General features: G+C 49.7%; 1 protein-coding gene across 1 annotated transcript; it reads left to right on the forward strand.

The window, feature by feature from the left end:
* The first annotated feature begins 646 nt into the window (after positions 1–646).
* On the forward strand, positions 647–25,047 carry ALOX5AP (arachidonate 5-lipoxygenase-activating protein). Its single transcript, XM_012642130.1, has 5 exons — positions 647–817; positions 8,377–8,476; positions 15,287–15,357; positions 18,606–18,687; positions 24,565–25,047. The coding sequence occupies exons 1-5, from the start codon at positions 748–750 to the stop codon at positions 24,725–24,727; spliced, it is 486 nt and encodes a 161-aa protein (XP_012497584.1). The 5' UTR covers positions 647–747; the 3' UTR covers positions 24,728–25,047.
* The last annotated feature ends 1,560 nt before the right edge of the window (positions 25,048–26,607 follow it).

Consider the following 26,607-nt stretch of genomic DNA (forward strand, 5'->3'; position numbering starts at 1 on the left):
CACAGTTGCCACAGAAAAGCCAGTTGCATGTTTAACACTCCCTGTTTGAAAGTTTTCCTCGGGGGTCATCTGCCACTCCATCCTGCCCCATTAACCAGATTCTCTGGTTTGGTTTTTAATGCTTTGGTTTAATCCACTCATTACTTTCCTGACTACTTTTCTGCAGAAGTGGAGATTCCAGCCGTCCCCTTCTCGTCACCGTTCCTTCCCTCTCTCCTTCGAGCCTACGTGGCTGCCACGCTGGGCCCTGTCATGGCTTTAGTGCTCATTTCTTTCCTGGAATTCAAGGAAAGAAGGGTAGTACTCAGGACAGAGATCATTTTGGTGCTCTATAAGTAAAAAAAAAAGTTTCATTTTTCTGTCCCTTCTTTCTCTTCGCTCATGTCAGAGATGACAGCGACTCCCAGATTCTCTGGCCCCTGCCCTGAGTTGGTGCTGGTCGGGGTCTCGGGTCCAGATTCATTCCAGAGACTGTCAGGGCAGCCTTCCGTGACAAGGCAGTGCCTGGGAATATACCGGCCCTGCCCGCTCCTCCCCCCAGCCCTGCTTCTCCGGACAGGTCACGCAGATTCACAGACAGGCACCCAGTGGCTATTTAAGAAAAAGAAGAAGGAGGCGGCACCGGGTGGTTGTGCTGGGGAGCTGTGGACATTCTAATGAAGAAAGACAGATCACTTCCCCTTCCTGTTCAGGGCAGGTCGCGGTGCCGGAGCCAGGGCAGTCCCCTCTGCAGAGCCTGAAGCTAACATGGATCAGGAAGCTGTGGGCAATGTCGTCCTGCTGGCCATCGTCACCCTCATCAGCGTGGTCCAGAATGGTAAGGGAAGCCCCTAGCTCCGAAGCAACAGAGGGTAGATCTTGTTTGATGACTGTTTGGAGGTCATGCTTAGGGGTGTGTGCGCGTGTGTCTGTGTGCATACACACACGCACACTTTTGCCTCGTCTCTATTTGTTTCTTTTTATTTGAATGTATAGAGGTGTGTGTGTTTCTATGTGAATTTGGGCTTTTCTTTCTTCCTCCTGGTCTTTCTTTCCCGTTAGTGGGGATGGCTAGTCCCATCTGCAGAGCCAGGGCAGCAATTTGAAGGCTTTTGCAAAAGCTCTCAAATGAAGTGTCTGCGATCAGCATTTTTAAGTTATTATTTTATTATTTATTGTTTTTATTTTTATTTATTTATTTATTTTTTTGAGACAGAGTCTCACTCTCTTGCCTGGGCTAGAGTGCTGTAGCATCAGCCTAGCTCACAGCAACCTCAAACTCCTGGGCTCAAGTGATCCCCCTGCCTGAGCCTCCCAAGTAGCTGGGACCACAGACATGCGCCACCATGCCTGGTTAATTTTTTCTATTTTTAGTTGTTTGGCTAATTTCTTTCTATTTTCAGTAGAGACGGGGTCTCGCTCTTGCTCAGGCTGGTCTCGAACTCCTGAGCTCAAACAATCCACCCGCCTCGGCCTCCCAGAGAGCTAGGATTATAGGCGTGAGCCGCCGCGCCTAGCCTATTTTTATTTTTAGAGGCAGGCTCTTACTCTGTCACCCAGGGTGGAGTGCCGTGGGGCGGTCACATACCACTGCAGCCTTGAACTCCTGGCTAGCAATCTTCCTGCCTTAGCCCCCTGAGTAGCTGGTACTATAGGTGCATGCCACCACACTAGCTAATTTTTTTATTTTTTGTAGAGGTGGGTTCTTGCTATATTGCCAAGGCTGAATCTCAGACCCCTGGCCTCAAGCGATCTCTCCTGCCTCAGCCTCCCAAAGTGCTGGCATTGCTAGTGGGAGCCACTGCACCTGGCCACCATCAGCATTTTGACTATTAATTAATGTGGCCAGGGAAGGAGTGGGAGGTAATGAGCCTAGAAAGGGAACAGGAGATACACATTCACTCGGACACTGGGCTTTACAACTTATCTGTAGTGCGAGAGAGGTCACCAGTTGGTTGCTTATAGGCTAAAAAAAAAAAAGTGAATTTGGGAGGTTTGGAGGGGAAATCACCTTATTTTTCCTCTGTATTGCTTTTTTCTTTCTTTTGGAGAAACATGTGTTTTGTAGTACCTTCTTTTTCTCTAGCAATGTATAATTTTTGGAGCATTTTTCCTATGCATTATACACTTAGAGAGAGCAGAAAATTTTCTTTTTAGGGGTTTGTGTCTCCATTACCCCTGCTCTCAGTTTAAACACCAAGCGGGTTATCCAGATCTGCAAAAGGCAGAACTGTGCAGAACTGTCTCCTTCAAGTTCTGAGTTAGGACTGGCTCACACTGTTTTTGTAAGTATCTCCAGTGGCTTTGCATTTTATAGTTTATTGAGATAGGAAAAAAGGAGAATTATCGAGGGCAGCTGCTATAGCTTAGCAGTAATTACTGAACATTGACACTGTCACGCTTTGGCATTTTGAGTATTTAATCACTTTGGGATGTTCTGATATTTTCCCTCATCTTGAGTGTGGACAGATGCTGGTGATTTAGCCTTCTGGGCACAGAGCTAGGCTTCCCCTGGGCCTTCCGCACCAGAGAGGCCACCTTTGCGCACTCCAAGTGTGTCCCCTACTGGGAACAACATTTGCAGGCTTCTGACCCAAACATTTTTATACCAGATCACACACAGTAGAGTTGCAGCTCAGAGAGGGAACAAATGGCTTCTTTAGGCCGTCATTTCTTCAAACCATTGTTATTTTATACAGAGCTCCCTTGGCTCTGTAAATTGGCAAGGGATTCCTTCTTTCAACTGCATACACCGACAGAGAGCCTGCTCCGCGCCGGGCAGTGACCTGGGCACATGGCGATATAAAGGTGTACACGACAGCTACGGTCCCTGCCTTTAGGGAAAGGAAAGGTGACCTGAAGTGACCCCTCCAGTCTCTGCGGAGACAGGAGCATGGGTGGGTAGGTGGGGCGTCGCCCCCAGCTCTTCCCCCAATACCGCTCAGTAGAACTGAATGACATCAGTGGACAGGGGACCTTGTGCCCTCTCCCCTGTCCATGCAGTGGGGGATGAGCTCAGCTGGGGGCTCCAGTGCACTCTCTCCGGCTCCCTCTCAGTTCAGAGCCAGGCTGGGCGGCTCCAGGGCTCTCTGTTGTGAGGAGAGAGTCCCTTCACCTCTCCTGAGATGCACCAAGGGCCTGGCCTTGGTCTGTCCAGCAAACGTGGGCTTTTCCACAGTGGTCTAGCACACCTTGACCAGACTAGAAGCGGATGGCAAGATTTCTAATTATATTTGGCGGACAGGATTAAGTCGTCTTCTGTGGCACAAGTGGGGAGAGGAGGTGAGACTAAAGATGTCAGAGTCTTGACAACCACAATATGAAGATCTAGACCTTTCATAGACCACTAACGAAGGGACTCTGTGGCCTCACCAGCACAGCTCCAGGAGTGGCGAGTGTGATGGAGGCTTCCTGGTCCAGGAGAGACAAGTATGGACCCAGAGGGAGCTACTTTTTTAGGCAGGAGACTTTGTTACTTTGGGCAGACAGATGACTGGGGTGTGTGCCAGAGCCGACAGCATGGCCCGCACGTCACTGCCTCTGTCCCTCTCCAGCCCCTGTGAGCCCGCTGGGGCAATGCGTGGTCAGAGTGCCTTTGCACAGGGCTGTCCCACCCATGCTTGTGCTTGGGGAAGGGAGTTTCTGCTGCTCCCTTGAAGCCACAGAAAAGCACCTTGCATATCTCTTGGTGGCTTAGGATAGGCCGTGTTGCCCTCTTAGGGAGAGACCTGAACTCCCCAGGTGACGTCCAGATCACCTATGAAGCCTCTTTGTAACTGTTAAATGTGCCTGTCGGGGCAGGGGGAGCAAACATCGAAAAGAGTTGGGAGATAATACCCTACTTGTTTTTAACTGTGCGTTTTTATGCAATCACAAAGATCCAAATGTGTGTCCAAGCCTCTCTTTGCAATTCTAATTAACCTCAGTGTTGGAACCATAGACCTACCTTACAGAGTTCACAAAAGTATGCAAAAACGGTGCCTTTCTTCCCACTCACACCTCAAAATGCTATTCTGAACCCTTCCTGTTAGTTTCGAACAACATTTCCATGTTGTTACCAGGCACTGCACACAGTGTCCCAAGACAATGAGGTACAGTTTCACGCGTCCGCGATGAGGGGTCGCGCTCTCGGGACACTCTGCGGGCCTGATGTTCTGGGGCAGAGCGGCCTGCCTGGTACAACTTCCTTCTCTGCCTTTCAAACACTCATCAGTCATCAAGATCTTTGAACTTGTGGCCTTCCTCCCGCTTGAGCCAGCAGAATGCTAATTTGGAAAAACAGAGCACAAGTTTAAAACACATTGTTTTAAGAAACCTGGACCAGAGCTTTCAAAGCCTGGTTCACCAGGGGGTATAGACAAATGCATTTCCTGTGAGTAGCAGGCAGAGAGCCTCCAACCTCTCCTGCTGAGGTGGATGCAGCTTCGACGTGAAGCAAGCACATACTGTATTTGGAGAAAGTGATTTTCACAGGAAACCACACGAAGGAGAGTGGGAGGAGACAGGAGCTGAGGGGAGGGGCTCAGGTCCCTGAGCCAGCAGAGCCACGGCAGAGGAGGAAGGTGGCAGGTGTTAGCGTCAGCCTGTCTCCCTGAGGAGAGGCAAGCTTCTCCAAGTTTCTTCTTACTGGGATGCAAGAAGGGAGACGCAATGGCCCTGCAGTCGCCAGGGTTTGTGAGCCTTGTGCTAAGGAGGGAAATGGAGCTGCCATCCCTGCTGTTCTCACCCCAACACACACACTCGCAAGGAACCTCACGGGCGCCAGACTGGAAGACCTCGCAAGGCAACCTGGGCTTTGATGGGCTCTGGAAACAGAGTCATAGACTCCTGAAGCTCCCCCAAGGCAGGAGTCTTCTTTACAGCACCCCCCGCAGCTCTCACCCCACACTCCAGTGACGGGAGCTCATAGCCCGCCGGGCTCGCTTTGTCCATTGGGGAAGAGCTCCCTTCACATGAGCACAGTGCTTCCTGCTGTGCATAGTATTATCTCATTTAATTCTTGCACCCTAAGAAATATATGTTATTATTTATTCCCATTTCACAGATAAACAAAGTGAGGAATGGGGAGGTTAGAACATTGGGTGAAAGTCCCAGAATCACAAGTGATGTAATTGGGTTTCAAACCTAAACTTCTGACTCCAGAGAGCAGACACTTGCATCATGTATATTGCCTTGAATTCATTCATTCAAGCACGACTAAAGAGTTCTTATGTTGAGCTAAAACCTGCTGCCTTAGACCTTCTATCGGGTGGTCCTAGTCCTGTTCTCTGGAAAGGCTTAGACTGTGCCTGCTACTTCTGTGCTTACAGTGTCAGCTGTAATGTCCCTTCTTCAACGTACCATTTCTCTTATGACTTGGTTTCCAGAGTCCCTTGCCATTGGATTACCTCTTCTCTTCCCCTGTTCCTTGTAAAATGCAGATGGGTGTTTTCTGTGCAGGGAAAGTGTTCCTAAGATCCAGACACCAATTCTATTAAAATAATCTATATACTCTTTTGAGGACTTGTGTCATACTGCTGGTCATATTGGCTTTGCAGTTAACTAAAATCTCAAGATCTTTTTATGTGACTTTGAGAAACTTATTTAACTTCTCTGACCCTCAGTCTCCTCAACTGAGAAGTGGAGTTATTAAGGACATCCATATGTGGTTGCTCACGGTCTTGCGTGAGATGACACGGGTCGAGTAGCCAGCAGTGCCCAGCATGTGGCCGGTTCCCAGTGACTGCAGCTGTCTCTCTCTCTCTCTCTCTCTCTCTTTGTTTTAAGGGTAGGAAAGATCTGTGGGTGTTTCTAGGGTAAAGAAAAAAAGAAAGAGACTGACGTTTCCAGAAGTGGGAGAAGCGGCGATGAAACAAAGACCTGCAGAGAGTGGCAGGACAGGATCCGGATCTAGGGAAGGGCTCGGCCCCGGGAAGGGGAAGAACAGAGGCAGGTGCAGAGAAGCACGGCCACGTCGTGCTGCCGGTGGCAGAAATAACCTCTGACTTTCTTAGTACACTCATCCCTCCCTGTCCATGCGGAAGCCCTGAGGATACCAAGTCCTGCAGGTGCTCAAGTCCCGATATAAAATGGCATAGAGTTTGCATGTAACCTACACACGTCCTCCCATATGCTTTAAATCGTCTCTAGATTACTTATAAAACCTGGTGCAATATAAATGCTATGTAAATAGTTGTTATATCATTTAGGGAATAAGGGCAAGAGCAAAGTCTGTGCGTGTTCAGTACAGACGGAAATGTTTTTTGAATATTTTCGATCCTCAACTGGTCGACTCCACCCGTGCAGAACGGCAGACACGGGGGCCGCCTGTGCCAGCCCAGTTCAGTGTTCAGAGGTGGAGGATTCCGTCTTGGGCTCTAGAAAGAAAATGATCAAAATTTTCTGTCGCGCTCTGTGGTAAGAAGAGACATTCAGAACGGACAGATGTCCTAAACCCTGCGTGGCTAATGGAATTCTTCAGGCAGCTTCAAGGTGACAGCAAGAGGAAAACGTCCTCATATGCCCGGCTGAATTTTAATTCCCAGCTTCCCTGCTCCCCAGAGGCGAGGTGACTCTGAGAAAGCTACTTCCCCTCCCCGAGCTGCAGGGTCCTCTTCTGCAGAGTGGGGACAGCACCATGCCCTGTGCAGAGTGGGTGCAAAGCCAGAAGGGGGTGTGAGCCCAGTGCCCGCCCTAGCGCCCGGAATGTGGCCAGTCCCTCCTCTGCACAAGCTAGCCCTGGAGATACGCTCACAATGCGCACGTTCCCACAGAAGGAGCGTATTTTTGCCAACAAGAAACACATGGGAGGATTTTATTCGTATGCACAATTGATAAGGCTCCCTTTTCATGTCTTTTTGAGGAGGCTAATAGGAAGTTGATGAAAAGGAACCCTGTGGTTGGATCCCTGGCAATCACATGTATCCCCGCCCCCCTTTTTTTTTTTGAGATAGAGTCTCACTGTGTTGCCCGGGCTAGAGTGCCATGGCGTCAGCCTAGCTCACAGCAACCTCAAACTCCTTGGCTCAAGCGATCCTCCTGCCTCAGCCTCCTAAGTAGCTGGGACTACAGGCATGCGCCACCATGCTCAGCTAATTTTTTCTATGTATTTTTAGTTGTCTGATTAATTTCTTTCTATTTTTAGTAGAGACGGGGGTCTCGCTCTTGCTCAGGCTGGTCTCGAACTCCTGATCTCAAACAATCCGCCCGCCTTGGCCTCCCAGAGAGCTAGGATTACAGGCGGTATCCCCTTTTCATTCTTGAAAAAGGAATAAAGGAATAAAATAGGAGAAGTGGGGAGAAGCCTTCACTTCCCCACCATCCGAGCTCTAATTGCACCTGCCACACTCTGTCTCCTCCGAGGCTCATATAATACATCCCGGGGCAGCTACTATCTTGTTCCCCGATCCTGGTTCTGACCTGCTAAGCACCCGCCATGCTAGAGACGGAGTGGCTTTCTGATTATGCCATTCCTCTGCTTAAACCTGTCAATAACTGCTTTTGCTCTCAGATGGAACTAAGTTCTGAAGTTCTTCACACGGCTCTCGGGATCACAAGCTGCTACACCCAAGGGGCACTTCTCAACGATCACCTTCTTCAAGCCTTGGCTCAGTCATTGCTTTCTTATGGAGGCTGACTTTGCCACCCTCTCGAGCACTTCAAATGGCCCCTTACATAGTTCAACACACTGTGTAATTTCAATTTACGTACTTGGTTTACCGAGTGTGGTCTGTCTTCTCTGCTGTCCTCGCCAGAACATCTGCTCTGGGGGCCAAGGCTCCTCATCTGTTTTGTTCCTGGAGGTGAGCTAAGTGTCTGGCAGATAGCAAGTGACAACAGACACATGTCATTAGAATAACCAATCACCACCTACCTCTTTGGCCTCATGTGGGCTTCTGCGGGGTCCCACCCCAGCCCCGCGCTGGACCTGCACACAGCCCCTGCCACTGGAGCAGCGCGATCTCCTGTTGTCCCTGCCCCCTCCATCTGCTTGGCTAATTCCTACTGTTCTTCAGGTTTTATCTGGGGTGTCATTGCCTGTGGGAATCCTTCTGTGACCCAAACACTGAATTAAGCTGCTCCTTTGACCTTGACAGCACTGTGTACTCACTCAATCGCGCCCTGGCCCGAGTCTCTCTGTAGTGCAATTTCTGCTCTACCCGTTTGTCTGTTTCTTTAGCCTGTGGGATCCTTGGTGGGGGGCCGTACCTTGCTCACGGCTGCATTCCCAACACCAACACAGCGATCGGTAGACAGCAGCTGCTGGGAGCAGTTTTGCTAAAGGACGGTTGATGGGGGACGTGCAGGGCTGTTCCGAGGTGGAGTCAGGCAGACATTTAACATTCTGGTAAAACAGTGGAATAACAGGCTCCCGAACTTGCAGGTTATGACCCAGACCCAAACCTTTCCCTCCGGCAGGGTTCTTTGCCCACAAGGTGGAGCATGAGAGCAAGACGCAGAATCAGCGGAGCTTCCAGAGGACCGGAACATTTGCCTTTGAGCGGGTCTACACTGCCAAGTGAGTCCAAACTCTGGTGCTGCTGACTAACAGAGTGGGGGCGTGGGCATGGGGCCTCTTTACAGGAGCGAAGCCACCCTTGGGGCCACGGGTCTGTTTGGTCCTGGGGGGCTCCGTGGACATCTTTCACCATTGTAGGAGGAGCTAGTGTTAAAAGAAAAGAAGTGGATATATCGGGGGTGGGGAAGGGGTGATCTCCACAGCTCCAGAAACATCTGAGTGCGTCATTTGGTCAGAGGAGTTGACCCATTTCCTGTGGGGTTAGACCACAGGTGCTACCATGAACACCAGCTGTGACACATCCGCCGGCTTCAGAAGCAACAGGCAGGACACCCCGGTGACAGACTTCAACTCGCCGGTCCCTCGCCTTCCCCAGAGGGAAGTCTGGAGGTGACGCCAGCGCATTTCCTAACGCTGGGTCTCCTTGAGCAACCAGAACAAGAGCAGAAAGAGTGGGGACATTGCGCAATTATGTCCCCTGCTCTCATTCTTTACTTGGAATAAAAAGCTGTCTGAAAACACCTGAGCAGCTCAGTGAAGACGGTGCAATCTGTTTGGGATGCAAATCCCAATGGATGGTACTCAAATGCTCATTTCTCCTTTTGCAGAATGTATTTCAACGTAGGGGTCCATCCGAGAATCGAGAAGCGTGGGGGTGTTGGCTGGCTGCTCTGCACCTGGGCTGGAGGCCGCTCACCCAAGGAGGTTTCGTGCTGTGGAGCCCGCAGAGGAGCTGGCCTTCAGTTCCAGCCCAGAGGGGACTTTGATGTCCCCAACGACACAAGCAAACTCAGGGACCAGGATTCATACTGAAGGGCCGAGAGGCCCTGGCCCTGGGAGGGCCCTGTGGGAGCAGCTGGGAGGGGGGTCTTGTTCAGGGCCACCGTTGGCCTCCCGTGAATGAAACTGACATCGAGGGATCTGGACTGGACAGGCCTGCGTCGCCGACATGCTCTCTCGTCAGTCCTCTACCTCGCCTAGGTATTTTTTACTTTCTCAGTTAGGTGTAGGCGTGGGGAACGGGAGGCGTGTCTTCTCCATTGCTGTTTTTCTCCCTGCCCCTTTGCTCCCTCGGCTTCTGAGCTGCGTGTACACTGTCTGGACTACTCGTGACACATTGGCAGGGTCGGCACAGGCTGGCTGCTCGCCCCACAAGCTCTCCGGACCCTTTGCCTTTCCTGGCCGTTCCCGGGAGCTCACAGTGCCACTGCAGTGGGTACCCCAGACCTCCCGCTCCCGCCTGCTCTGGGCCTCACCCCCTCCTGCCAAGCACCCCTGTCCAGGGTTACGTCTGATCTCAAGGAAATCCTTTGCTGAACTACTTAGAGGAAGGAAGATTTCTATTTTAACATCTGGACTTTGGTGTATTAATTCTCAGAATCAATTTAAGAAGTTTAAAGATGTGATTTAAGACATTTTAGACCCACTTGAAAGAGGGTAGAGAAAATATGTCAATTGCCGTCAACATTTGCAGGGGGAGACGCAAGAGCCCCCCTTGGACACATCCAGGTGCATGAAATGCAAGAAAGTATCTTCCATCAGAGGCAAGGTCAAAACCTTTCCCTAAACAGAAGCCAAAGAAAATGTTACTCCCGGGCTACCAGTTCGGAAAGAGAAACTTCCTCCGCCCACAAGACCACATTCTCACCGGTTACATTGTGTTCCTGTGGACTCCTCTGCTCACCCTTTTTGGAGAAGCTACAGTGGAATTTCACCATACCTGGTTAGAAGTTTCCATTTTGCCAGCAATAAAGAAGAAATGGAACTGGCCAGGCCATCTAGTTTCTGCCACTTCCCCCCAGGAATGAAATAGCTCCATTTCTGAGAAGCCATTGCGTTCACCCGTGGCCTCCTTGGTGGCTAGCCTCCAAATTGCAGAAGCCCCCTTTGCCTGGTGGTTGCACTGTGTCATTTGGGTGGGAGTTGGAAGTTCTGCAATCGCATGGGGTCCCAGAGGGAAGAAGGCATCAGAGGAGAGCGGGGGGCGATTGTTGCTGCCTGGGTGTCCCCTCAGTGTAGATGCCACAGCCCAGCTCTCAAAACCACCGTTCTTTACACTTAACCTCCACGAGAGGGGAAGAAGTGGAAAGCGGGTGGGGGAGAGTGGTGGAGAGGTAGGAATGGGGAGGGCAGGGATAAGGGTTTTCTGTAACATAAAGTTACTCAGACACTGCTGTGGTTTTGTTACAAAGACCGCTTCCTCCCGGGCCCAACAACATGTGTGTGCCTGTCTGGGTTGTCAGAAGTGGCCAAAGATCAATGCAGCAGGCGATTGCGTGCTGGCAGAAGCCGGAGCATCCCGTCTGCCCGCCTCTGCCAGGAAACTGCTGGGAAGGGCTGTGTGTCATTCCAGCAGAAAGTCGTCCCCCGTGGTAGCTTCTCCAGGGGCCTCCAAAAGCACCTAAAAGGGTTGCAAGATGATCCACAGAGGTGCAGGAAGAATAGAGTGGGTATTTAACCTTGCTATCTAAAAAGCAAGGAATGAAGCTTTACTCATTTTTAATTTACGGATTGACAGTAGTACATGTTTAGAATTTATTTATAAATATACCTGTCATAGGGATGCATGATCAAAACTTTTGGTGGATGGGATGTGGGGGCACAGATGTTTAGTGGCCACTGCTATAAAGGAAAAATAGCATAAAGGACAAATGATACCGGTGGACTGAAAAGCCTGATGCATATTTTCAGTGTAATTGTCAGTGCTGACTGCTAGAGATAGCTCAAGATTCTGGGGCGGTTGATGAACAGACCTCCCCACCGGTGACCGTCGGCTCAGACTCGACCTCGACTAATGATCTGTCCCCCACCCATCTCGCATGAGGGCAGAGCTGAGTCAGGGTTTGAGAGCTGAAAGGAATTGCACCTTGACTCTCTGTTCACGTGTACAATACGTAGTTCAAGGCCCCGTTCCCAGCTGATGAGCACGGCTAGAGCAGCCTTGGTCTGAGTTTGGTTTTTGGAGAAAAATCCTCATCTCCTCCCTGGGAGTGCAGGTAAGCACAGGTTGCAGGAGAGGAGATGAGTCTCTGGAGATGTGTAGTTTCTTAAAATGTGTTCCATGGGTTACAAGTTCATGGGGTATTAACAGGCGTTACAAGAAAGAGTAAGTTCTTTTTAGCCAGACTTTTGAGAACGTTTGATGTATTGAGGTGCACTCTGCGTCTTGGTTCTCCAAGAGGGGGATATCTTACCTAACTACAAACCCACCCCCCTTTTTTTCTGCAGAGTATACCAAGTGTTTAGTATTTCACAAAACACATTTTGGGAAATGCCACCCTAATGTTGCTTCTCCCCTGCCTCTCTTGGCGTCCACTCTAGACTCAACTGCCAGCAGCGCAGACTTGTAAATTTATTTGAAGGCAATAGGTTTACAATGATCCTATTGATTAGTATTGATACTAGTGGTAACTGTTATTAATGATACTTATTTTAAATTAATCCAAACTAATTAACAGAGCACTAAAGTGTTCTCATGTTTTATTACCAGAGGTGGAGAAAAATGACAGGGAAACCAGCAAGGAGTCGTTTTCTCCACAGAAACGCGGACAGTGCGGTGCGTCCAACTGAAGGCAGCACAGTGAATTGCTGCAGGATCTGCCGAGCAGCTCCTATTTAGACCTCAAGAAATGAGTGTCAAAATGGGTTTGTCAGTTCTGTTTTTCAGAAAAAATGGCCCAAACCTCCTCAAAGGAAAATCCAGGATAATAATAATTTGTCAGTGGAAAAGACATTTTTTCACTGGGGGTTAAGAAGGAAGACATGGGAACAATGATAGCCGTTGTTTATTGAATGCTTAATATGAGCCGGGCAGAGCTTTATTTCGTTTTATTCTCACAACAGTCTAGGGAGGTAATTACTAATGTCTCCGCTCACCTCTTACAGATGAGCAGATTGAGGCTCCGTGAGGCTAGGAAATGCACCCACGCTCACACAGCCACTGAGTGGCAGTCCGAGCACTGGACCCAGGCCGTGCGAACTTTAAAGACCACACAAGTGGCCTTTAGGCTCCACGGCAGGAGGCAGCTGCCACTGGCCAAAGCCACTTGGATTCAGCCCAGTGGGAGCACTCCCTTAAGGAGGGACACACGTGCCGGCAGCGTTGGGTGGAAGCTGTGCTGGAAGAGGGAGGGACATCCTGGAAATCCAGAGGGAGAGCCCATTCTCTTACAGGTGGGAGAGTATCATTCAACTCCAGACAGACCGTGTTTTATTAAGAACCAAGGCTTGAAATAATAGGTGAGAATGATTGAATGACCAATTCAATGTCAAATCACTGGACAGTTGTCTCTAACGAGCAAGTCCCTTGAACAATTAAGGACTTTCTTTCCTTTTGCAATACTCAAATAAAATCACTCCTTAAAAACAAATAATCAAACACCCCAGAAATATGAGAATCTGGGTGGAGCAGGGGAAGTCTTCGGTATTAATAATGACGGCATCAGATATTCTATCCTATCCGGCAGAGAATGTTATTTGATTACCTAAAAAAGGAATTTTTTCTCTAGTTTTCTTGAACTGGAGGATGAATCCCTTTCTCCGTCCCGAGGCTGCAGTTTCGGGCCTCAGGACTGTGCAAGACTAGATGTGACGCAGGTGCTCAGCGGCTGCTGCCGTTGTGACTTTGGGCCTGGCTGATTCACTGAGTGTTTCACCCCAAATGGGAATTTGTAAGGGCCTCCTGCCATTTGGAGGTCCAGTAGAGCATTGAAAATCTGGGGGACCCGGAGCAGTTAGCAAGGTCAGCAGGGGGTCTTCTCTTTCTGTCCCGTGCCTGGTTCTTGTTGTGCCTGTACCCCAGGGTAGGACACACAGGTTTCTCACCTATTGCATTCATAGACTTCTCTCCTAAAGGTGTTTTGCCCATCAGAAGGGCACGAAGGCCCTCTCTGGGTCTTCTTCAGGGAAAAGAGCAAGGGCTGTCCGTCCCAGAGCTCACAGTGGTACCACTGAGGCATGAGACCCTAGCAGTTTGAACCAGCAGTTTGAAAATGGCTTTTACCTATATAGTTTCAATCACATTAAACTGCGGTTCTCAAACGTCAGTGTGCATCCGAGTCACCTGGAAGACTTGGTAAGACACAGATTTCTGGGCCCCGTCCCCAGAGTTTTTAATTTCATAAGTGTGAGGTGGGCATGAGCATTTGCCGGTCCAGGGGACACACCCTGAGCACTGCTGCGTTAACCATGCTCTTAGAGCCCAAATGGGGCTCAGAGTTATTATCGGTCTCTTAGCTTTACAGATAAGGAAACTGAGTCCGGAGAGATGGCTTTGCGAGTGGTAAACAAACAGCCAGTTAAAGTCAGGACAGGACAAAATCCTAGCCAGGTGCGCTTTCCACTGGGCTGCATTGCCCTTTGCCTTTCATGCCTCCCAAGTCCTGTTATGTTGTTGTTCCCTGGATGGGAACATTTATTGTGCTGCCCTGGACTTACACTCCTCAAGAGGACACCCCGATTCAAGTTAGTATAGTCGAAGAGTTAACAGATCTGGCTTTGGAGACAGGCTGACCAGGGGCTGAATCCTGGCTTCGCCACTCCCTGGCTGGGTGACCCTGGGCAAGTGATTCAGCTTCTCTGAGCCTCTGTTTCTCATGAAGCGTGAGAGTATTTGTAGTGGGCAGCATAATGTGCCCCCAAGCCCGAACACGCCCACATCCTAATCCTGGACCTGAAAGTAAACAGGTTCTCCTGGGTTACCTGGGCGGGACCCAGTGGAATCACAAGGGTCCTTTAAATGTGGATGAGGGAGGCAGGAGGGTACCTGTCAGAGCGATTCGAAATAAGAAAGACATGGCTGGCCCGAAGGCAGTGAGTTATCCCAATTGATTGTTCACGGCAGTCACAGGTTGGAGTCCCTGTTCTACCCTCCTCTCTTCTCACTACTGCACTCGACTAGTCTAAAAAAAGAAAAAAGGACTTGATCGGCTTTCGCTGATTTTGAGGTCGGAAGGAGGTCCCGCGCCAGGGAATGCAGTGACCTCTAGAAGCTGGAGAAGACAAGGAAACGGATTCTCCCCTTGAGCCCGCAGGAGCGCGGTGCTGATCCTACATTGACTCGAGCACATTCAGACCCGTCTTGGACTTCTGACCTCCCAGAACTGTGAGATGATAAATTTGTGTTGTTTTCAGCCACAAAGTTTGTGGCCACTTGTTATAGTAGCAAGAGGAAACTCCTACAATCATCAAGTGTATTCACAGAAATACGGCGAGTTTACAGGCAACGATGGGTGTAAAACGTCAGTGCGGTGCCTGGCGAGGGGCGAGGACTCCCCTGGGAGCGAGGACCGTGCTCTGCATGCAGCTGTCGCGCAGTCGGCAAGCTGACTTTCTAAGAGTCAGCTTTTCTGAATTCACCTTGCTTTCTTTAATGCTCGAAGATGACCTTTCTCCCCTCAGCCTGGCCTGCAGACCTGGGCCGATTTGTGTGTCTGATATAAAGGTTTCCTTAGCTGGGCTCTTGTGGCCACACCCTCTGTCTGCGTTGCACTCTTCAATTTCAAGAAGCGCCTCAGCACAGCCAGGAGCAGGAACCCTGCCAAAGCGAATGCATCAAGAAACCAAGTCTCCGGCATGTTTCACCGTAGGAACAGAGCTAATGGACTATGCACACGTGTTTGCTTTGTGCTGTTGTCTGTTTCTGAGGTGGTGCTGACTGCCGCGTCTTAGAGGGCGGACGTAAGTGGAACTATGAATGGGATTCCAGCCTCGTGCGCGATGATGACCGTTAGCTAGGGTTCAGGTGATTTTCAGACCACGTTGCAATGACATGTTCTCTGATTGCTTTCCTCTTGTGTATTTATTCCACAGCCAGAACTGTGTAGACGCGTACCCCACTTTCCTCGCCGTGCTCTGGACTGCGGGGCTGCTTTGCAGCCAAGGTAACTCGGACTTCCCTTTATACATTCTCCTACAATGCGCATCTCAGGGAGGTTCAAAGGGCAGGCTTTTTGTTGAAAAGACTTTGCCTGACCTCCAGCTGGCATCTGTGAAGCCCTGGAGAGGTGAGAGCCCCCGGGAGGGTGCTTCAGGCATGCTCTGTGCCCGCGCAGAGCGGGTGTGATAATGCATTGCTAATGCTTGCTCCCTGGTGGCTGGTTGAGAGCCGCGGTGCTGACAAGGGTGGTTTAAGGCTAAATGTGACTCAGAATCCTTAAGCAGTGTTAGCTCAGATACAAGGGCATTATAAATGAGAGCGCCTGAGGGATATTCTGGGACCTGCTGTCACTCGGCTCTTTTGCTAATAAGCTTCCAGCGTGGTGGCCCTCCTTCGGCATGCGTCCACAGGGCCACAGGCTGGATTGCAGGTCCCCAGCCTCCCCTGGGTTATCAGCAGCCCACCGTCTTGACTCCAGCAAGTAGGAAGAACAGATAAACTCCCAGAGGTGATTTAAAATTAAATGGAAACCAGAGTCGTACTTTTTGGTCCCATTTTGGGATTTAGCACCCGACAGGCTTGGCCAGGCCTGGCATGAACTGGCCAGTTTCTGTGGCTCAGCAGGGCAAGTGTGGAAAGGTCACAAGCAATCTATGATGAACTATTTCATCCTTATCCTTTTCTCCCCGCTCTACAAAGTAGATAGAGTGGATCTTATTTCCCCCTGCACGGGGCTCGTTCAAGGTTACTCAGCTGGTGAGTAACAGAGGCAAGACGGGAGCCCTGGTCTTTCCACTCTAAATTCTGAATGTTTTGCAAGTATCTTTTTACTTGATTCATTCATATAATAAATGTACACTGAGCAACTACTATATGCCAAGCCCAGTGCCTGGATATACAGGGATAAATAAAACAGAGAGGGTGGTGAAGCACATACCAAGAGGACCACAGGAAGGTCAGTGAATGGAGACATCATGGTCAGGAGGAGAAGCACCATGAAGGAGAAGAATGAGGCGCAGGTGACGGAGAGCTGAGGGGAGGCGGGGCAGCGGACACCACTAGCAGGAATCCATGTGGCCTCCTTCTGTGCTTAGAGGGCTGTCAGGAAGCTCACCACTTATGTTCCATTTTCTATCTCGAGTTAAATAAGAAACATGTCTGGCATTACTTGAAAATTCAAGTCAAAGTATGCTTACACAAGGAGTTATGATTCCTTTTATGTTTTAGACGATATTTGATCTAGATGAATACAGAGTTGCTCTAGCCAGATAAATACAAAAGGAGTTTGAAGGTGTTTCTGAGCCCTGAAAATGCACATTCTTGTCAAAATAAGCTTTGGCATTGCCAGGGAACAAAAACATCAGTAAACCCTGGTTGATTATTGCAATTTCTTATGAATATAGTCGATTCCGGAATTTTTTTTATCTGAAAGGAACCCCGGAGATCATTCCAGCCCAAACCCTTCACTTTACAGAGCAGGATCCCAAGCCCCGGAGGGATGAGTGGCCTGCTCGAAAGTCAGAATTCCAGAGCCTGGATTTGTACCCTTCTGTGTTCCCAGCAGCCAGGTCCCCACAGGAGCCACTCCCTGCAGAGGGGCAGTGAGTGTGGCCACTTTCCACCCATGATCGCTATTAGCTCATGTTGGATTTAATTCCCATATAAAGAGAAATGGGCCAGTACCTTGGAGCAGAATCATTCATGTGAGACAATGTAGGAAAAACTTTGTCCAAAGCAAATTGAGAATTGTGACAATTTTGTGATTTCAGAGAATAGGATGAACGTCACAAGCAGTTTCTATTGTGCTTCAATTTTCTTGTCTGCCATATGACGAGGGTATTTTGGAAGGCAGGTGGAGTTGTGCAAAGAAGTGGGCTTTGGGGAGTGACAGCTCAGAGGCAAATCCAAGGATGCTCATTGCTGGTGTGTGACCCCCAGCTGTGCTCAGCTTTCCTAAGCCTCGGTTTCCTCATTGTCAAACAGGACCACGTCTACCTAGCGGGGTCCCTATGATGCTTAAGGGAGGTAATGTGTATTTAGCCCCTGACACAGGGCTTGGCATATGTCAGATTGAGCCAGATGAAATGGCCAATATCCAACAGTTTATGACCCACAAAAATGGCACTTCCGTGTGGTTCAACCTAACAATGGAAGCTCAGTAAATGTCATTATTGATGGTGGTGGTAATAAAGTTTTGAAGTCAGAAAGACCTGGTTTCAAATCCACCTCTCCACTGGCCTGATTTTTTCATTCACTTGACAACTGTTTTTTTGGAAGTACCTATGTGCTAGACACTATGTCAGGCATGGAGATGATCTAGGAAAAGACAGCTGTCCTCATAGATCTTTTGGCCTGAGCCTACAGTTCCTGATCTGTCCAGTGGTGACAGTCACATGCTCCTTACCAGGTAGCTGGGAGGATTGCAGACCTAAGGTCCCAAAATGCCAGGGCGGTGCCCAGCAGGTGTAAAATATTCTGTCAATGGCAGTTAACTTGGTATGTGAAAAATGCTTGGAGGTTTTCAAACTGCTTTTTATATCTATAGTCCTATTTCACCCCACACTAATTTCTAATGGTAGAAAAACTGTAATCAGCCCTTTGTCCAGATGCAGAATAAATTAAGTACCTATCCAGATGCACTAGTCCCAGGGGAGCTGGGTTTTCTAACTCTCAGCTCAAGCATCCTGGACTCCACGGGGTTATTGGTGCCTTGCCCCTGGCGGTTTCCCGAAGACCTAGAATGCAAAGGGACTTTCCTTCCTTAGAGACCTTTGCTAAACAGCAGCACTTGGGCCCGGGAAAGGTTGAGCACTGTGCTGCAGGCAGGCTCAGGGGTGAAGGGTGTGCCTCGAGAGAACCATCCACAGAGTTGGGGTTACCAGCTCTCACCAGCTGCCACCCTGGCAGAAGCCTCTCTTTGATCACCGAGCCCACGTTTCCACATCGAGAAGTAGAAATACTGGTGCTGGCTATGTTGAAAGCATTCCCGTTAGATGATGGATAAGCAAATACTTTGTAAACTCTGCCACGATGCTGCTATAAGGTAATATTACTATTATTAAAGTTCTCAGGTTTCTTCCAGCCCTAGGGCTTTTCTCTGAAGTGCAGGTCAGCCTCAACCATCAGAACTTGTGTCCTCTGCTAGATTGTGTGGCCAATGTTGCTTGCATAACAACCGCATTAATATTGTGCTAACATAGCGTATTTTGGTGTCTGTGAAACTAACACAGGTGTTTTCACTTCTCCACTTAGTTCCTGCTGCCTTTGCTGGACTGATGTACTTGTTTGTGAGGCAAAAGTATTTTGTCGGCTACCTGGGAGAGAGAACTCAGAGGTAGGTAACTGGGATTATTGAAAAACCACAGAGTGATTCACGCTTTTTGAGCAGGAAATGTGATAATTCAAAACAATGTTCTGACTGGCATTTATAGCTCTGTAGGAGCACTTTGGGTGGGAGGGGGAGGCTGATTAGGAGTCCTCCTCCTTGTCTCCCTGAACTTTTAGGGCTCTGAAAATACAGCTGGTGGACTTGCCCAGTTTTCTCATTGGAAGATTCCTTGGCCAGGCACGGCAGCTCACGCTTGTAATCCCTAGCACTCTGAAAGGCTGCAGCAAGAGGATTGCTTGAGGTCAGGAATTCAAGACCAGCCTGAGCAAGAGTGAGACACTGTCCCTACCAAAAATAGAAAAAATTAGCTGGGCGTGGTGGCAGGCACCTGTAGTCACAGCTACTCGGAAGACTGAGGCAGGAGGATCGCTTGAGCCTATGAGTCTGAGATTGCAGTGAGCTATGATGACACCACTGCACTAGCCCAGGAGATAGAGCGAGATCCTGTCTCAAAAAAAAAAAAATTCCTCCGTATGCTGTTGATTTCAAAGTGTGCCGCGCATTCCTGGCAACTCCACACCGTCTACTCCCACCCTTCAGAGTCTGGGGCTGGGGTGACTTTGTGTCTGGCTTCCCAGGCCTCCTGTGAGTACAACATTTCATTGTTCGTCTAGAGAAATGAGACCTAAAGCTTGCACCTTGCGGTAAGTTCGTTGGAATAACAGATCTTCCAGGGCCCCTCCGCAAGAACGCTGAGAAAAAGAGATGCCTCTGTGAGCCTGTGAGGCCGAGCAGAGCCGCCACTGATTGCGTCGTTTATAGATGTTGCCAGACAGAAAGCCCCGGAGCAGCACTGTACTGTCCTGACACCTGGATTGGGAAATCTGGATTTTAGCAAAATAAAGGAAGGTACTTGCAGAAGAGACGTCTGAGTTAAAGCACGCCACCAGTTCCTGAGAGACGGGAATTCCTGGCGGACCAGTGGGGCCCCGCGCCAGGGCTGCGTGCTGGGAGGCTGCTGCCCCCTGTGCCTGTCTTTAACAATAGCACCCCTCTCTGGTGGCTAATGGGCTCTCTAATTGGATAGCATCCTTCAGCGGTGACAAAGGCAGTGACATCCTCGGGAGGTCGACGGGTGAGAGCGATACATCTGGGGAAGCTGGGAGCTTGCGAAGCTCAAGGACTTGCAGGGCTCAGATTGTGAGCTGGGCTGCCGCCGGGAAAAGAATGACTGTTCTTACGGCAATTCTGTCCCTTGCTGTCTCTTTCTTCCTTCCTCTCTAGTGGCGTTCTTATTTATTCTCTAACACCACAATTCCGTCATCGCTCTTATTCTCATCAACACTGTCCAAAATGACATTCTTTATTCTCTTTTACCCTGGAAAACCTCTATTGTGTCTTTTCCCAGGTGAGCGGGAGGAGTGTCTAACAATGAAATAAGAGGGTCTTTGGTCTTGGGCTGGCTCCTGGTGTGGCCCCATCTTCCTCCCCCAGAGTCCCAGGGATCGGCTCAGTCACTCCTCTTCTCTTCAGCTGTCACCACCTGCTGCGGGTCCTTCAGTGGCTTTAATTCTGAGACAGGCTGCGGAGCACGACACAATTTGTCCACCTACCTGCAGGCCGTTTTAATTGTAAAGGTTTCACTAACTAATCCCTACTAGGGAATGAACAGAGGTGGCAAAAATAAACAAAAGAATATAGACTTCGAAGAACTCTTAGAAATATTAGATTTCTTTGGACCTCATTGGAATGTAAATGGCCTGACCATTTAAGTCCCTCGCTGGTCTCCTTCATTAGATGATAATAGGAAGATCCCACCAGCCCTTTAGCCCACTGTCTGTGCGGGTTCTAGACCCTCGTCCCCTCCCCTGTAGCCGTGGTAGGCATCGCCGATGAATCGTGGTGCTCTTTCTCGCTGAGACCAAACTTGGCCTCAGAATCCTTTCTAACACAGAGTTCTGAGCAGTCGTCCTCAGTAGAAATGGTAGATACTGGAAGAAATGTCTGAGCCTGAGACCAAAATACAGCCTAACAGACACAAGCCTGAGGGGCTCTCGGTTAAGTGCAAGGGGATTTTCAACTCTGCCTTCTAGAAACCACTTGATAATAACCTCTTCAGTTGCGGGCCCACCTCCTCTCTAGGTCGCCTCTCTGTCCCTGGGCTGTGTCACACCTGGACTCTGTAGACATCTAATGCCCTTGGGACCTGCTTTTGTCCTTGACCTCGCTAACTGAAAAGGATCCTGCTCAGTGAGATCTTTTCCCCCCTAAATTTCTCTGGTGAGCTCCAGATCATCTCTTGCTACTTCCTGGAAGTTGCTTTGGCCTTGACCACTTCAGCAGTTCCGGTGTCATTCTTGGTCCAGTGGGTAGTTAAGACATTCCTGAGCGTGTCTCCCCTGCCAAAACAACTATATTAGAATCGTCTAGGTGCTTATTGAAAATACAGATTCCTGGCCCCCACCTGGACTTAAATCAGAATCTCTGCCTGGGAGGCCCAGGAATCTGCATTCTAACACATTCTCCAGGTGAATCTTGCGCACGCTGGCGTTTGGGAATCACTGGAGGCTGTTCGTGCCTCTTTTCTGAGAATGATTCATTCATTTGAGAAATATTTGTGGAGGCTCTAATTTACTGGAGACGCGTGGGTGAACAGAGAAGACAACATCCTGCCCTCACAGAACTAACAATTTTTATTTCCTTTACAAGTCACCAGGTTCAAAGTGACATTTTCCTGTTGAAAAGAACAGAATTTTAAAACCAGAAGGGACTAATGTTTTCTGTTCCTACCTCGTATTTTGTGCACATGAAGAACTGGAGGGGCGGGGGGCACACAGAGGGTTGAGCGGGGGCTGGGACTCAGGTCTCCAGGTGCTCAGGTGCACCAGCTCCCACGCTACAGCGCCGCATCCTAGACGTTTTGGCGCATTCGAGATGGGCATTGACTAGCCTAATGCCACTTTTATGCTTTCGTGTAAGTTCCATGCTGCCTGTGGAGGGTGCAGTTGTTTCAAAACTAATAACTCACTCCTAGTCTCAGAGTGTGAAGGAGACGAGGAAGTCAGTGTGGTGCAGAGAGCAGGACTCCCACCTCTCACAGGCCGGTCTGAATTCTCACTCTGTCTCTTCCCGACTGTGTGACCTTAGGCAAATCACGTGACCTCTCTGCACTCAGTTTCCCCTGCTAGAAAATAGGTTAATAACATGCCCTCACAGAGTGGCTGTGAGAATTAAATGAAGTCATGGATATAAAACACCTGGCCCCAACAGATGCTTCATAATTTAATTCTGACCTTCCCCACCCAGTTAGAGAGAATTATGTATCAACTTTTAGAAACAATAAAAGAGGTGTCTTGATGGTTCGAGGGCTAATGATCCTGTGTGCACTGTCTAGGCCCCCAGCTTTTCCTTCTGCCTCATTTCAGGATCTCCGTGGCTCTGCCTGAGCCCGGGGCAGGTCTCCATCAGCACACGCCCTGCCCGCCTCCCGGGGCTGCGGCCCCTTCTCCAAGCTTGAGAGACTCAAAGATGCCATCTACGGAAGTGCCCAGCCTGGGGCCCCATTCACAGCCCTGTGCGGGAGGGAGCCTGAGACTGCATTCTTGCCTTCCACAGGCTGTGCATTGCCCGGGCAGAGTTAGAGAACCACAGTCCTGTCTCCCGTGGACACAATAAGCTTGGAGACCTTTGAAAAATCCTACCTAGCTCCAAAAACGCCACTCTTTCATCAGAAGGCACCGCCATTTCATTTTTCACTACGGTTTTATCTTGAGTGTAAAAAGCCTTCGCAAATCACTTTTTCTTGTTTCCATAATGAGCATATGGTGGCCTCATTCCCGTGACAAATCTGAGCTGCCACAATATTTGACTTTTCACTATTTAATTTATCTGAATCTTCTGTTTTCTGGCTAAAAAAAAATCCCTTCCTTGGACGCCTTCATTTTCTTTTCACTTCCTTCACCAGCATGAGCAGGTGACTCTCGGTGTTAGTCTGCTCGGGCTGCTGTGACACAGTACCACAGACTAGGTGGCTTAAATCAGCGGTCCCAACCTTTTTGGCACCAGGGACTGGATTCATGGAAGACAATTTTTCCACGGACTGGGGGTGGGGGGTGGGATGAGGTGTCGTGGGTGGGGGAGGGTGGTGTGGGACTCAGGCAGTGATATGTGGCCTCTTTCCTAACAGGCCATCGACCAGTACCAGGCAGGGGGTTGGGGACTGCAGGCTTAGAAAACAGAAATGTATTTTCTCACAGACCTAGAGGCTAGAAGTCCAGGTCAAGGTGTTGGCAGGGGTGGTTTCTCCTGAGGCCTCTTTGCTTGGTTTGCAGGTGGCTGCCTTCTCCCATGGTCTTCTCTCTGAGTGTGTCTGTGTCCTGATCACCTCTTCTTATAAAACACCAGTCAGATTGGATTAGAGTCCACTCGTGTGACCTCATTTTTACCTTAATTACCTTTTTAAAGACCCTGTCTCTGAATACAGTCCCATTCGTAGGTACTGGGGGTTAGGACTTCCACATATGAATTTTGGGGAGATTCAGCCCATAGCATTCTCTTTGCGGACCAATTATTCCCCTAATAAGGAGATAGACTGCCTTACTTCATGAATGTGACCATGAACATGAAACCAAGGAGAGAAGGACAAGGCTGGCCATGGAGCAGGGGAGTGTCAGGTAGCAGTGCTTTTCAGACTTGACTGCGGCCCATGGGAAGCTCGTCAAAATACAGATTTTGATTCACTAGGTCCGAGAGGGACCTGAGATTTTCCGTGTCTGACAAGCTCCCGACAGATGCTGCTGCTGCTGGTTCACGGACCACACTTTGAGGAGTAAGGAGCTCGACACTTAACTGCTGGAGTGACTTTCAAACTCTTGCTGTAGGAAAATCATGCATTACATTAGGAACATTTGGGGTGCCTGTCAAATAGATAACATTTCTACATTAAACCTGTGGTTGCCAAATTCTGCTCTCTCTGGTTGTAATAAGAAACAGGATTCAGCAGCGTTAACTCACCTGTTTAGCTTAGTTGGCTGTTCTCATGGTGCAGTCCCGATTGCCAAAGGACGCCCTTGCTGGGGTCTTCACTAACAGCCTGAACGAGTCATTTGACTGGACTTTCGGCGCCATTCAGACTGGCCTGGCCAGAATCGTCAGAGGAGGGTTCTGCAGAGGAAAGGTAGAAGCAGGGCAGCCTCTGTGTGCCATTAGGGGGTCACATCTCACCAGGGAAATGCCTCCTGCCCCCAGCTGGTGATCTGCCTAAGCAGCTATGGATTTAGAGGCTTTGAGAGAAGGATATAAATGTATTTAAAAAGTAACTCTCCCTCCACTCAAAAATATAGGGGCCTGTCTTCCACTGCTGGGCTCTCAGGGATGTGGATGGGAGCTGTTCCCAGGCAGCCCCAGGACGACAGATTGAACCCGCAGGTGCTGAAGCACCTTTTAGATTCCACCAGCTTTATGGCTCATCTAAACCGTCACTTCTAACAGTCCCGCGTTATACGCCCGGCCACCAGCACGGGCCTTGTAAGGGCGCAAGAGGGAGGGGCCTAATCCCCCGTCAGAATGCCTGGTGACCTGCAGACCCCGCCACCCTCAGGCCACCCCGGAGCTGGAGTGCGGAGATTGGAGGGACGGGTACGGCAGAGCCCTGGCGGCGGTGGGTTTTGAGGTGTAGGCTCTTTTAGCTTGGTTTTGAAATGTGTTCAGTGGCTAATAATAGCTAGGACACTTGCATCCTTCACATGCAGTAGATGGGTAAATGGAGCACTGTTGAGTAAAAGGAGCTATAATTTAAACCCCATGTGTCTAAAATTTCACATTTTTTGTGAAGTTGGTGCCATTTGTGCTGCATCTACAGTTTTCTTTTTCCTTCTTTTCCAGCACCCCTGGCTACATATTTGGGAAACGCATCATTCTGTTCCTGTTCCTCATGTCCCTCGCTGGTATATTCAACTATTACCTCATCCTTTTCTTCGGAAGTGACTTTGAAAACTACATAAAGGCGATCACCACCACCATCTCCCCGCTCCTTCTCATTCCCTGACTCTCTGCTGGATGCCGGGCTGGTGCTCTCATGTAATCAATTCCTAGAAGTCATCGTAACTCAGCCCTTGACAGGGTTCTGCTCCTCTTTAGGTAGCTGTAAATCTCACGGCCATCTGGGCTGCACAGCTCGAGTTAACCTTGCTTTTCCGGGAAGAAGAAAATTTCGTGTTGGCTCCGCCCCCTTGAACGTGGCCACGGCCCCAGTCTTGTTACTCAGATCTGTTCTGTGTGTTTCTTGACTATCTTGCTCTCCGAAGACGTTTTGTGACCAGATTTATGTTTTCCTAAAATAAAATGCAGAGACATGTTTTAGGCTGACCGTTGAGTGTTTTGTGGGTTGTGAGGTTGTTGTGGGTGTATCTCTATAGTCACATGCAACCAGTGTGTTTTCTGCACACAACCTAAATGATAATAATAAAAATATGCTATCTTTCCTACGGACAAACTCCTTAGGGACCTTTTACTGACCATGCACTGCCCCCCAGCTACACCCGTGTAGAATAAGTTGGTATCTTTATATGCTAGCATTGTGCCTGGCACTTACTGTGTCATGCAGTTTAAAATGTGCTGCCATTCCCTGTGAGAGCCTGAGATAATGGGGCCCGCGGGAGGTGCCCCCAAATACTGGCTGAACAAATGAATAAATGAATGAATGAGGTCATGAGTCACCAGCTGGTTGTATTTAATAAAATATGTGATGTGAGCCCTTTCTGCTATTGTGGACAGATTTATAGTGATCCAACTACTGTCACACTGGGTGCCACTTGGCACAAAGCGCACAACTTGGAAGATGGCAGGGCATCGTTAAGAGTCCAGGACACCCAACAGAGAAGCCAGCTCTTTTAGGGAAGTCAACATCATCAGGACTGAGCCTTCAATGGAGGCAACCAGCAGTAGGTGCGTCCCCTCATCTCTCAGGTGAGCGTCGGGATGATCACAAGCTTAGGAAGGATGTAGAACCTTCTCCAGCTCTCCCCGAGTCACCCGCTTGGGGAGCAGAGCTGATAGAGCATGGAGCCTTGCGTGGTCTGAGGTCCGAGTCAGTGTGCCTCGTGTGATGTGCAGGCAGGAGCATCTCTCAATTCAAGGGAAAGGCCCCAGATGGCCCTGGCTTCCCAGGCCGATCTGATGGTCCAGGCTGAAGCCCCTCCTGAGCTTGTGCTGCCAAACCCCATCCAATAGGAGCTTCTTGGCTTCAGGACAGTCGCCTCTGCTCTGAACTCTCTCTACAGAGCTGCGCTCTTCTATTCAAGCTGGGCGTTTCTTTTTCTTCTTGGTGATGGCGAAGGCATGGCAAGTTGCAGGATGAAAGGACCCCCCAGGGATCACACACCTCGGCTTGGTTTAGAGGTGGTGGGGTGATCAATCATCCCAATTTGCTGGGACGGAGGGGTTTCCTGGGATATGGGGCTTTCAGTTTTAAAACTGGGATGGTCCTGGGCAAACCATGCTGAATCAGTCACCCCAGGAGTGGGCTAGGCTAGAATACGCCCAGTGGAGCCGGGGACATCTTAGCTCCCAGAGGCCGTGCTGTCCAAACTGACCATGGCACCTTGAGGGGGCAGGGAGGGGAAACGTTGATGGCCCATCAGAGGGTCTGCCTGGCGGGGCCCGGGGTGGGGGCAGAGTGCGTGGCTGAGGGCGTGGCTGAGGGCACTAAGTGGGGAAGGGTATAGCAGACTTCATAATGATGAAGAGGAGGGTCTCAGGTGCAGAATTCCTGAAGAGGGGCCCCCGCCCCCATTGGAGGCAGCACTGAGTAATGGTCAAACTTCAGAGTTGCAGACATGGGGCCGAACCCTTGCTGCAGCTCCCCCTCAGTTCCGAGACTTCTCCCTGAGCCCCAGTTTCTCATGTGTTAAACTGGGACAGTAATAG

The sequence above is a fragment of the Propithecus coquereli genome, unplaced genomic scaffold (assembly GCF_000956105.1).
Source record: "Propithecus coquereli isolate 6110/MARCELLA unplaced genomic scaffold, Pcoq_1.0 Scaffold175, whole genome shotgun sequence".
NCBI lineage: Eukaryota > Metazoa > Chordata > Mammalia > Primates > Indriidae > Propithecus > Propithecus coquereli.

What these genes read in the sequence shown, in the direction of transcription:
- ALOX5AP (XM_012642130.1), top strand. Translation starts at nt 748, where the DNA reads ATGGATCAGGAAGCTGTGGGCAATGTCGTCCTGCTGGCCATCGTCACC. An exon ending in GGGGCTGCTTTGCAGCCAAG is followed by an intron (nt 15,358 to 18,605) that starts GTAACTCGGACT and finishes TTCTCCACTTAG; the next exon opens with TTCCTGCTGCCTTTGCTGGA. An exon ending in CTGGGAGAGAGAACTCAGAG is followed by an intron (nt 18,688 to 24,564) that starts GTAGGTAACTGG and finishes CTTCTTTTCCAG; the next exon opens with CACCCCTGGCTACATATTTG.